Source organism: Lissotriton helveticus, chromosome 9, assembly GCF_964261635.1.
Source record: "Lissotriton helveticus chromosome 9, aLisHel1.1, whole genome shotgun sequence".
Taxonomy (NCBI): Eukaryota; Metazoa; Chordata; class Amphibia; order Caudata; family Salamandridae; genus Lissotriton; species Lissotriton helveticus.
Window position 1 is genome coordinate 28,054,528 of NC_136070.1, and position 12,550 is coordinate 28,067,077.

Below are 12,550 nucleotides of genomic sequence, written 5' to 3' on the forward strand. Positions count from 1 at the left end.
GAATCGTTGACACCCAGAGTTAGAAAAACCTTTGTAAACAGTTTTTTGTTTCCTCAACAACCCTACCCAGAGACTGAAGCCCACTGATCGAGTCTCCCAAATGCCAGAGCCCTCATGCCTTTTCCGGGAGCTGCATGCCTCTTCACATCACTGCAGATCCCTACAGGGTAATGAATGACAAAAAGGGACACGAAGAGGAGCAAGACCTCCATTGGTTGACTAATTAGCAACACGGCACGGTAGATTAACGACACCGTATTGGCATTTGATTTCCAGCCAATGTGGAAGCCTGATAGACATTGGGAAAATAATTACCCCATATGTTCAAACGCCTTTTCCAATATTGAGGGGCGGCTTGCTGCCCATCGGAACGGTCACTGAGAGCCGATTCTGAAGTGCTCTTAACACCATCTTGTCCTGACGAAGACCCCACAAAGAGGAACCCCTTCCATATTCGGGGTCGAAACGTAGACTACCTCATACCCTCAAGCCATTGGAAGAGAAGAAATCAATTTAGTTAGACCTATATGTTATGAATATAGGGAACTATGGACCAAAATTAGGCTGTTAAGGTTTCACTGTATATAAATGCACTTGTGCCTATGTCACACCACCTTTACTCCGTCCCTCACTTACCCAATCACACCCAATTACCTTCTAACCTCCTTTTCTCTATCTTCACTGAGAGCTCTGTAAATATTATATGCTATGGAAGTATATTCAGAGTATTTGTATGAATCAACATTAATGCTTTGATGAACAAGAGCATTTAATTAATGTTATATTTGGAAAAAAATCTGTGTTCCGAATTAGCTATATGGATTAAAACATGAATGTTTAGATCTACAACAGCATTCTAAGAATTTCTTTTTTTAAATAAATCTGCATATCTGATGAGTATAATCAGAATTGTTTGTGTGGTGAATCCCTGATGTTAATATAATGTTGTAGGGACTATCTTGACCCTTTTCTGAACGTACTGTTATTATGACCCAGGTCAGGTAGTTTTATGGGCTCACCCCGTTAAAACTTAACACCCAACAATACCACAGCCCATCATGAGTACATCAATGTGCACCTTGAACATGTCCTCCACAAGGAAAAGGATTTCCTTGTAAAGACTTCCAAATCCGAACTAAAGGTGGATTTTTGTCTCATGCTGAAGGCCATGCTCAAGTTCACCCCAGAGACACTCAGAGAACCTGTGAAGGCCAGGATAGTAGCACCCAGGGTGGAGAAGTAGAAACCCTCCCCAATGACCCTGTCTACATGAGAGACCATGTTCCACCCAACTTCTGGCACTCAAGTGGGCCCCTGCTCAGGCAACAGGTGCCGCATGGAGCTCAAAGTTTGAAGTGTGAGAAAGGAGCTGGAGACAGTCAGCAAGTGGATGGCCAAAGAGACGTCACCCACTGATGCATAGCGAACTCTGTGGGCCTCCTCTCCCACTACACTAGAGCCCTGTGAGAAGACATGCAGGACCTGGTGAAGCATCTCCCTGAGGAGTTTAGGAAAAGGAGGAGGAGATAGTGTCCGAGGGAAAGACCATCTCCTATGCTACCATCCTTTGTCCCCTCCATGCCATAGGCAAAGCCTCTCCGGGCGTTAACACCAGCGTCCTTCTCAAATGCCATGCTTGGCTGTAAATCTTGGTGTTTAAGTGTGAATTTCACGCATTTCCACATGCCAAAACCTGCAGGATGAGCATCTCTGTCCAACAAGGCGACAACATGACATCACTAGACCTGAAGGACTCTTACTATCAAATCCCCATCCATTCCGCCTACTGGTGCTACTTCCATTTTGTGCTAAGTGATCATCATTACCAATTCAGGGTGTTTCGCGTGGGATTACCACCGCTTAAAGGCCTTTACAAAATGCTGCAGCAGCAAATGATGGACAGAATGCTGAATGAATCAACCATTCATCCCAGTCAAGAGATCTGGGTTAAATCCCTCTTTCTCTTGCTCAGTACGCCACTCCAGTTTGGACCCAGCTATATGCAGATCAGTCTGACCCTGATCCTCCTGGGAACAGTCCAGACCGAACTGCCAACCAGATCTTACCTGGACCGGAAACAAGCACCCTAGGACCGGTTTCGGCGTAACAGCCCTCATTAGATACCTAACTCTCATCAAAATGCCTAGCAGTGGTAGCCGTTCATCTAAGGAAGGGGCCACCCAAGTTTTCCTCTACCTTAACGATTGGCTAATCAAGCGTGCAGGTAAGCAAAAGTGCCAGGTCCACAAACAAGCTGCGATCCCCCTTATTCACGGCCTGGGGTTCACTATAAATGCCACCAAGTCTCACCTACAAGCCCTGCAGATGCAGCTCTTCCCGCGGTCCATACTCAGTGCAGTCATTGGCAAAGCCTACTCCAGTCACCAAAGGGTGTGGGCATTCCAGCAGCTCCTACCGCTTTTTCTGCCTATTCTTCAAGCCAGTCAGAACTTTCATGCACCTCCTAGGGATGATGGGCTCCTGCATCGCCACAGTATCCCACGCTCGCCTCTGTATCCCACGCTCTGCCCCACGTGCCCCTGTTGCTGGAATGCCACTCTGCTCATTGATCTCCATGGTCTCAAGTGGAGGGTCAATGGGAATATCTACCGTGGGTAAACGCCCGCGCTGATTGTTCTCTGCAGTGGTGGAACAGTAGCAGCCTGTTGCGGACCGGGACTTTCTCGGACTCTTTCTCAAGTCACCATTACTACGGATGCCTCTTGCTGGCTGGGGGGCACACTTCGAGCATATGAAAACACATTGTGTATGGCACCCAAACCTCCCCACCACTACTACCACTACCACCACCAGGGACAGCCCATCAACTACCAGCCATATGCCTCACTCTCAAGGCCTTCCGTCAAGTCATTTGGGGCAAGGTAGTCCTTGGATTAGTTTCAGAAGCGGGAGGAATGCAAACTAACCCACTCTCAGCACTAGCGCAGGAAAGCCAGCTCGGTGCTATCTGCCACCACTCGCACCTTCTGGCGGAGTACTTTCGGGAGTGGACAGTGACCCAGGATACCTGCTCCATAGGATGAATCAAAAGCCCACTAGTGGGAACCCAACCCGCAAGTGCCACTCCTGTACTTCCAAGGTCGGGGCACCCCACAGTTAAAACCTCTTTGCCGTTCCAGAAAATGCAAAATGCACAAACTTCATCTTCAGGTACCCATACCCTCAGTCCATGGGCAATGCAATGTGACTGAACTGCTCAGGCATCTATGCCCATGCGTGTCTGCCTCTCCCACTCCTGTCATATGTGGTACAGAAGATGCAGTTTGCATCTCGAATACGTATCTGTTGGCCCCCATGTGGTACTTGACACTCCCCAAGATGTCCATCAGTCCCAATGAGAAGGTCCTCAAAACGGGCAGATCAGGCACCCAGACCCCAGGCTATCAGTCTTGCAATGTGGCACCTGAGGTCTTAGATGTCTGGTAAGTGCATCTCCCACAGGAATGCACGGATATTCTGCAAACCGCGCAGGGATACCACTCAGGCCTGCTATGCTCCAAAATGGAAGTGGTTCATTCGCCATTGAATCTCCGGTCACCCGAATCCTCTTAAATCTAGTGTCCAGGACACAATTTGTTATCTTCTCCATTTACAAAAGTCAGTCCTCGCCTACACTTCTGTACACCTACATCTAGCTGCCATGGCCACATATATGCACACCATGGAACACTCCTCTTTTTCGCATGCCAGTAATTAAAGCCTTTATGGAGGGCCTCAAGTAGATGAATGGAACCTCAACATGGTCCTAACCACCCTTGTATTCTTGCCTCTTGCAGTTCCTCTTGTGGAAAGGAGCTCTCCTCGTAACCATAACATCCCTCAGATGCAGTAGTGATTTGCAGATGCTCACACTCCAAGAAACCTTCACTCAGGTCCATAGGGACATGGTTGTCCTCTGAATTAACCCAGAATTCCTCCCCAGAGTGGTGTCCCCTTTCCACCTCAACCATACCATAGAGCACCCAGTCTTTTTCCCTCAAACAGAATCGGTAGTGGGGAGAACCCATTATACCTTAGATGTTAAATACGCTCTCATGTATTACTAAGCCTTTTCGCTGTTTGTAGCCTTTGCAAAACCTCACAAAGTTCTTATTATTTCCAAAGCCGGTATTGCTAGACAAATGCATCTAAACCGGCTACCATAAAGCTAAAAAAGTCCTCATTGTTACCCGCAGGATGCACTCTGCATGCGAGAAAGGAACAAGCATGTCCTTCATTGGTAATATCTGTCTAGCTGACATACGTAAGGCAGCCATGTTAATTTTGGCAGACTGTCACCTCTAGTCTGTCATGATTGAGCTGTCTCTGAGGATGCATAAAAGTGCAAGACAAAACTAGCATCAGTGTAGGGGTGACACCTCAGTGCTGCTTCGCCCTCTCTTCTGGGAGCCGGGAGCCAGTGGCAGAGTCTGGCGCCTGGAACTATTCCAAAGGTAAGGAATCTGAAGTTAGTATCCATGAGAAAGAATGCTACAGAGGGTAAGTAACATGTTTGTTTTGATGTGAAGCACTTGCATGCCATTGTGCCAAAGAATTTCGAAATGTTCACACGCATCTGGGCTGAAGGGTAGTTTGCAGCGCTTGCCTTCCTAGGCCAAAGGGTCTGTGGAATCTTATACACACTTGGGATGAAGGGTCTGGTGCAGTCGCTGGGGTTAATGATTGCCGAAGGGTTGTGCGAACTCCTAGGTACTTTATTCCAGTAGATGTGGTGTGTATATAGAATGCAGGGATTGGAGCAAGGATGGCACTTGACCTGTTCAGTTTCTGTCCTTTCAGGTTTACATAGTTACTGTGGAAAGACAGAAGAAGCAGAGCTGCAAACAGAAGTCTTGTGAGACCTCCGAGGGCCAAGAGCAACTTACTTCTGTTACAGATGGGCTGTTGAGTCTAGTGCAAGCCGAGCTTCCGGTTCTCAGCAGTCTGTGGCTGGCTGCGCTCCAGGATTACGCCCTGCTCACGCTGCCGCTGGAGTATGCCCATCGGCTGCCTGCTGAAGGTAATCACCACCCCTCACTCTACCATTACTTTGCTGCCATAGCAGACTCCCCAACTCTAGGTTGAACCCAATGATCATCCATTTATTTTTATAATTGGTTAACACTTTGAGTATATATGATCGCAGGTCTGATTCTGAGAGTTGAGAAAGGGTTTACCTGAGGAATCCAGTACTGCCTGGAGATTTGAGCTTTATTGCCTTTGATGTTCCATAACACGCATTTGATTTTAGTTGCTAAACCTTTCCTGGCATTGAAAGATGCTCATCAGCAAAACCATTGGACACTAAGGCGATGCCGCTTGACCTCCCGACCTTTCCCAAACGCAATGCGTAGTGTTCAGTTTGCAGAACATTATGAGAACTTCTCTTAAAGCAGAGGAGGATGCAGGCAAGTTACAGGGGGAGGATTTCATCTCAACCTTTCCAAATGAGCTTAACCTGGATGAAACATGATGGGGGTGCAGTATAAACACTCATTGGGGGCACATCATGAGATCCTTCACGTACAATGAGGCTTTCCCCTTGCCCCAGTATTGGAACTTTCATAGATTCCCATGCTTTGTATCATTCCCCGTCGTCGGAATGGGAGCCTCGGTAGTATAAAAACCATAGAAACAAAAGAGAAGCCTAGGCCTCATCTCATTTTGTATTCTATCCACCTCCTTTTGTAAAAAGAGACCAAACTTTTGCCAGGACCAATCAGAGCAGCCTCACCCTCTAGAACCTTCCTGAGAGAGCTCAGAGCCTCAGATTTTTCTACCGCATGTTGTGCTAGGGAGTCTCCACTGAGCTCTGCTCAGTTTTCACTGTTTTTCTACTTATTTCTTCAAGTTTCTGCTTCAAATCGTCATGTCTGACAAGGAGAAGAAGGCCTTATTCAGGTCCTGTGCCTCTTGTGGCAAAAAACGTCTTTTTGTGGAGGATAAGCATGATAATTGCATTTATTGCTTATATCCTGACCACAGGGCCACAGACTGCAAGATCTGCAGGACTTTCTCGAACAAGACTCTTCGGGACAGAGAAGGCCGGCTTCTTACCTGGCTTCAGAAGATGAAGACACGCAAGGAGGTGCTCTCTTCGGATGAGGAGGATTCCGTGTCTGCTGCTTCCTCGCAAAGATCAAAGAAGAGGGGTAGGTCTCCCCCTGGTTCTTCGACATCTGAGCTCCCTCTTCAAGCCCCTCACAAGATCTCTGACAGGTCTGAGAGGGCTGGTCCCCTTCAATCTCCTCATGAAAGTGTAAAGGAGAGGCAGGGACAGGCTACAGCAGTGGTGCCAGCCTTAAAGGACAAAAAGGAGGTTGTGATCCTTTCTCCTCCGTCCAAAAAGATCAAGCCCAGTGATAAACACTCTACTGGCACTTCAGGATCTGGGCCGGAGAAAAAACAGCGTCCGTCGACGACGAAAACACCAGGTATGTCGACGACTGTGACTTTGGCTAAAGTTCCCGCTGTTTCTGTGGCTCCGTCGACGGGCTCGTCGACGGTAGCGGTGTCCACGACGGCGACTTCGTCGACGTTCAAGGTTCCGAGCTCGTCGACGATGATGGCTTCCACGTCGACGACGACTAGCAGGCCGCTGTCGACGGCCGCAACGACGACGAAGACTACGTCGACGACGTCGACGACGACGGCTTCCACGTCGACGACGATGATAATGACGACGAGTTCGTCGACGAGTTCGTCGACGAGACCGTCGACGGTGGTCCCATCGACGACGAAGATTGTGTCGACGAAGGCTGTGGTGCCGTCGACGGTTACATTGACTGATGCTCCGACGACGACGGCGTCGTCGACGAGACCGTCGACGGTCCAAAAAGTGCATTTTCCAGTGCGGAGAATGAAAATCACGCCGGAGATGACGTCTCCGCGACGAGTCTCTTCCCATCTACCGACAATGCTGTTAGATGATGAGTCTGACGAGGATGAGTTTCAGGACAATTATGGACCTGCCTATAGTCCCTCGGACTTGAACGTAAAGTTGCAGGAGACGGACACGGAGGAGTATTTCGACCAGGCAGGTGGCCAACAACTACATCCTTATGTTGTGGAAGAGCGACATCCGCCGAGTTTGGGACAAGGCATGGTAGCCATGCCCTCCTCTCTCATTTCGGATCTTCAGGACATGCTTCAGGATTATCGTAAAAGGTTTCCGTCAGACCCTTCTGGACAGACTACGTTTTTTCCACTTCCACCACAGCCGCAAGTGCAGCCGGCTACTAGTGTTCCGGTGGTACCCTCCACACCACCGCCAGTGACACCTTTGGCCCGGGTTCCCACACCAGATCCCGTACCACTTCCCGATGTCCATCAGGATACCTCTTCGGATGAGGAGGTTGTCCCAGTGGATCCCTTGATGGATCCTTTACAGGACCCTGACCCGGATCAGGGGGACAATGACCCGCAAGACCCAAATGCTGCTGGTCGAGACACTTCCATCTCCCCTCCGGTGGATATAGGGGGTTTTCATCATCTGATGGAACGGGCTGCTAAGAGGTTTGGCCTACCTATTTCAAGAGAGGAATCGGAATGTTTCCTTTATGACTTTAAGGAACAACACCAACGCTCTGTAAAATCTATTCCCATTATTGAGCATGTATGGGAGGAGGGCATGAAGATCATGCAGAGTCCGGCCACGGTGATTCCAGTGCTCCCCAGACTGGAGAAGAAATATAAAGCTCCGGAAAGCAGTCCAGCTTGCCTTATTGGTCAACCGAAGCCTGACTCGGTGATTTCTCAGGCGGCACAAAGCAAGTCAAAGAATCCGTCCACACCGTTGACCACTCCTCCGGACAAAGACGGCAGACGTCTGGATAATGTTGGAAAACGGTTTTCCTCTATGGCCAGCTTACTGGTTCGAGCGGCGAATGCCCTTGCCATCTTAGGCCGTTACGACCGCCAGATGTGGTGCGACATGGAACCCTTCGTGGAACTATTACCTGAGCCCACTAAGGAGGACGCCAAGAAGGTGCTGGCGGAAGGAGAGAAATCGTCTGCAGAAGTGATTGACTGTGCAATGGACATTGCTTCCACAGCCTTCCGGGCCTTGGCCGGCTCCGCTGTATTACGGCGTCGGGGTTGGCTGAAGGCCACCTGGTTTCGTCAGGAGGTCCAGAACAGAGTCCTAGACCTCCCTTTTGATGGGGAGATGCTGTTCGGGAAGCATGTGGATGATACCCTACAGAATATCAAGAAGGACACAGACACAGCAAAGTCCTTGGGCTCTCTCACCTATCGCAAGGTCCCCTTTAGGGGCGCACGAGGTAGAGGATTTACGTCTTACAGAGGAAACCAACAACGTTATTCCTCGCAGTCTTCCCAGTCATATAAACCCCATTACTCGAATCAGCGACAAGGGCAATCAGCATCTTTCTCTCGCAACCCTCCGCGAGGCCGTCAACAGCGACAAGGCCGGGACAACACCAAACGACAATAGCGGCCTCCCGGCTCTACCTGCTGTTCCTCCCCTCCCGATCACATCAGTGGGGGGCAGGATATCCCTTTGTCTGGACAGTTGGATGTCCATAACATCGGACCAATGGGTCCTCAACATCGTGAAGAGTGGCCATACGTTGGAGTTTCACAACTTTCCTCCAACACGAGCTCCGGGCGCCATCCGCTCAGGACATCTAGGATTACTACATCTAGAAGCCCACCAGTTGTTCCTCAAAGGAGCAATAGAACCGGTCCCGCTCTCTCAGAGGGGCCGGGGGTTCTATTCAAGATTCTTCCTAGTGCGGAAGACGAAAGACACTTGGCGTCCCATCCTCGATCTTCCGGAGCTCAATACCTATCTCGTAAAGCTCTCCTTCAGGATGGTCACTCTCCAGGAAATTCTTCCTCTCTTAAATCCAGGCGACTACTTGGCGTCGCTGGATTTAGAAGACGCATATTTCCATATTCCAATACACCCAGCTCACAGACAATACCTTCGCTTTACAGTGGGAAAGAGCCATTTCCAGTTCAAAGTGCTTCCATTCGGCCTTCGGTCGGCACCGAGAGTGTTCACCAAGGTATTGGCACCGGTGGCAGCTTTCCTTCGACGACAATCTCTCGAAGTTTTCCCTTACTTGGACGACTGGCTCGTCAAGGCGCCATCTTTCCAGGACGCTTCGCAAGCCGTGTCTACTTGCCTCCATTTGTTCCGCTGCCTGGGCCTTCAGTTGAACGAACACAAGTCAGTCCTCCTGCCTTCCAAGACTGCCAGATTCCTGGGGTCCGTGCTGGACACCACGCATTGTACGGCTCGTCCCTCAGAAGAGCGACAACAAAAATTGATGGTTTCGGCTCAACTACTCTGCCGCAGCAAGGTCCTATCGGTCCGCCAATACAAATCCCTTCTCGGATCGATGTCCTCCTGCATACCATTAGTACCGCATTGCAGGCTAAGGATGCGTCCTCTACAGGAGGAGCTGGACAAGCAATGGCGCCAGGCAGAGGGGTCGTTCAACGACAGGGTTGTCGTAACATCAGCAATGAGAACAGCGAGCGAATGGTGGCTTCAGAAAAGCAATCTCACCCAAGGCCTAACGTTCAGGATTTCTCCTTCACCCATGGTGATGACCACGGACGCCTCGTTGGAAGGCTGGGGTGCAGTGCTCCGAGAGCTTCAAGTCAGTGGCCATTGGAGTCCAGGACAGCGGCAGTGCCATATCAATTTCCTGGAGCTGACAGCCATTCGGTTGGCCTTGCAAGCTTTTCTACCCAGAGTGGGCAATCGCTCAGTGCTGGTCCGGACGGACAATACGACGGCCATGCACTATGTAAACAAACAAGGAGGCACCAAATCGCAGACTCTGTCCGCAGAAGCTCAACGGATTTGGGATTTCGCGATTCACAACAACATCACTCTGAGAGCCGAGCACTTGGCGGGAACTCTCAATGTCAAGGCGGACGCCTTGAGTCGCCAGACGGAAGTGACTCACGAGTGGGAGTTGAATCAATCCATTCTCGACGGAGTGTTCTCAGTTTGGGGGACGCCGACCATCGACCTCTTTGCTTTGCCGGAGAACGCCAAATGCCGGTTCTACGCAAGCAAGGTTCACCATCGGGGGTCCCTAGGGAACGCTCTTTCGATGGCCTGGTACAGCGCGTTCTTTTACGCTTTTCCTCCCATTCCCCTCATTCCTCGAGTTCTCAAGAAAATGAAGGCGGAACCCTGCAGGATGATTCTAATTGCTCCAGCGTGGCCAAGACAATTCTGGTACACGGAACTACTGCGGCTCTCCCAAGCTCCTCCAATTCAGTTGAAGCCCATTCCGTCCCTCTTGTCCAGGAGTCAGGGACAGGTTTTCCACCCGGATCCGAGATCCCTCCATTTGACGGCGTGGCTCCTGAACACAGAGAATTCAGTCATCTAGCTTTGTCTCAAGAATGCAGAGAGGTCTTGGCTCAAGCCAGAGCACCAAGTACCAACAAGACGTACACGGCAAAATGGAAGAGATTCTGCTTGTGGTGTCAACGGGAAGGTCTCCATCCTTACACTTCCCAACCTCATCAGTTGTTGCCGTATTTGCTATCTCTGGCTAAGTCTGGTTTGGCACATTCATCAGTAAAGCTGCATCTAGCGGCCATATCAAGGTTTCGACGCAGTTCGGCAGGTCCTTCCTTATGGTCCTCTAGGGTGGTTAAACAATTCTTGAAGGGCCTATTCCGGATGTATCCGCCAGTTCGTCCTCCTCCACCAGTGTGGCAGCTCAACCTTGTCTTGGCTCAACTCATGAAAGCTCCGTTCGAGCCGGTTCACAAGGCAGACTTAAAGTTCCTCTCCTGGAAACTAGCACTCCTCTTAGCTCTAACATCAGCTAGACGAGTGAGTGAGCTTCAGGCACTCTCCATAGTGCATCCATTCCTGCAATTTACAAAACAAGGTCTGGTTCTTCGGACTAATCCCAAATTCATCCCGAAAGTGCCATCTGAGTTCCACTTGAATGAACCGGTGATTCTGAAAACCTTCTTTCCACATCCTTCTACACCTGCGGAGCGTACGCTCCATTCTTTGGACATTCAACGGTGCTTAAAGTTTTACTTGGAGCGCACACGTCCCTTTCGGAAGTCTACTCAGTTGTTTGTGTCCTACAGTGCACCTCGTAAGGGGTTGCCTTTGACAAAGACTGGCATTTCCCGCTGGATCTCCAGTGCGATTCAATTCTGTCATCAGGAAGCGGGCAAGCCGCTGGACGGCAGAGTCCGTGCACATTCCACGAGGTCGGTGGCTTCATCTGTGGCTCTCTTTTCGGGAGTTGCCATTAAGGACATCTGCAGGGCAGCAACGTGGAGCAGTATTCATACCTTCACGAAACACTACTGCCTGGAATCTGATGGACGAGATGATGCGGCTGTTGGTCAGGCAGCCCTGCGGAATCTGTTTCATTGAGAGGTGAGCTTTCCCTACGATCCCTCCATCCTGGTGAGCACATTTTGTTTGTTTTTACTGTACTTTATGTATTTTTCTATGGTTATGTGATGCCATGTATTTACAAAATGTGTTCATGGTGCTGTACTGCTAGCTATTCTGATACAAAGCATGGGAATCTATGAAAGTTCCAATACTGGGGCAAGAAAACAAGTTACTTACCTGTAACTTTGGTTCCCCAGTATTGGTAACTTTCATAGATTCCCATGCGCCCGCCCGCCTCCCCTGGGAAAGCTCAGTCTTTTTACAGAGTTAGTGGCGGTTTGCACAACGGCTACGAAAATCTGAGGCTCTGAGCTCTCTCAGGAAGGTTCTAGAGGGTGAGGCTGCTCTGATTGGTCCTGGCAAAAGTTTGGTCTCTTTTTACAAAAGGAGGTGGATAGAATACAAAATGAGATGAGGCCTAGCTTTCTCTTTTGTTTCTATGGTTTTTATACTACCGAGGCTCCCATTCCGACGACGGGGAATGATACAAAGCATGGGAATCTATGAAAGTTACCAATACTGGGGAACCAAAGTTACAGGTAAGTAACTTGTTTTCTTCCTTGTGTTTCACAAAGGGGTGTTGTGACAGGTTCCAGGCCACGCAAGATCTTCCCGACTCATTGGTCAGAGAACTTTATTCAACCATTTCCAAATATACTTGTCATGCTCATCAAAATAAGTCTGGCGATCGGTCAGGGTTCCTGATGAGCAGATACACTAAAAGCCCCATCAATCCCTGAACACCGATGCAGGCACGAACGATGGTTTGTGTTCCTGCGGCAGGAATCCAGGGAAAACTAGAAATGGTGTGCAGAGGTAGGAAGCGCAGAACCACAACAGCGCACAACACATTGTACGGTGAGGTCTATCCATAATGTCCCAGAAGCCTACCCATAACCAGGAAGCAAACATAACAGTGAGTCCGTCCGCAGTCTAGGATTCTGTACTGAGCCGAGGCCGACTCCTGACACAGACCAAGATCTGTTGAGGAAAAAACACAGGCCGGTGCATTAAGACCCACAACAAGCGACTACACACCCAACGCACATTTGTTCACAGGATCACGGCTGGTAATATGGTCTTGTTTATCATATATCTGTCTATTGTCAGTGTTAACTGCATAGGCTAGAA

At 49.6% G+C, this 12,550-nt stretch overlaps 1 protein-coding gene across 2 annotated transcripts in view; it reads left to right on the forward strand.

Moving 5' to 3' along the window:
* HEATR5A (HEAT repeat containing 5A) overlaps window positions 1-12,550 on the forward strand; it is a 314,530-nt gene that overhangs the window by 228,171 nt on the left and 73,809 nt on the right. For both annotated transcript variants that reach the window (XM_078659395.1, XM_078659394.1), the window contains exon 28: window positions 4,801-5,020. In XM_078659395.1, coding sequence (XP_078515521.1) covers window positions 4,801-5,020 — 220 coding nt within the window. The remainder of the gene's footprint in view (window positions 1-4,800; window positions 5,021-12,550) is intronic.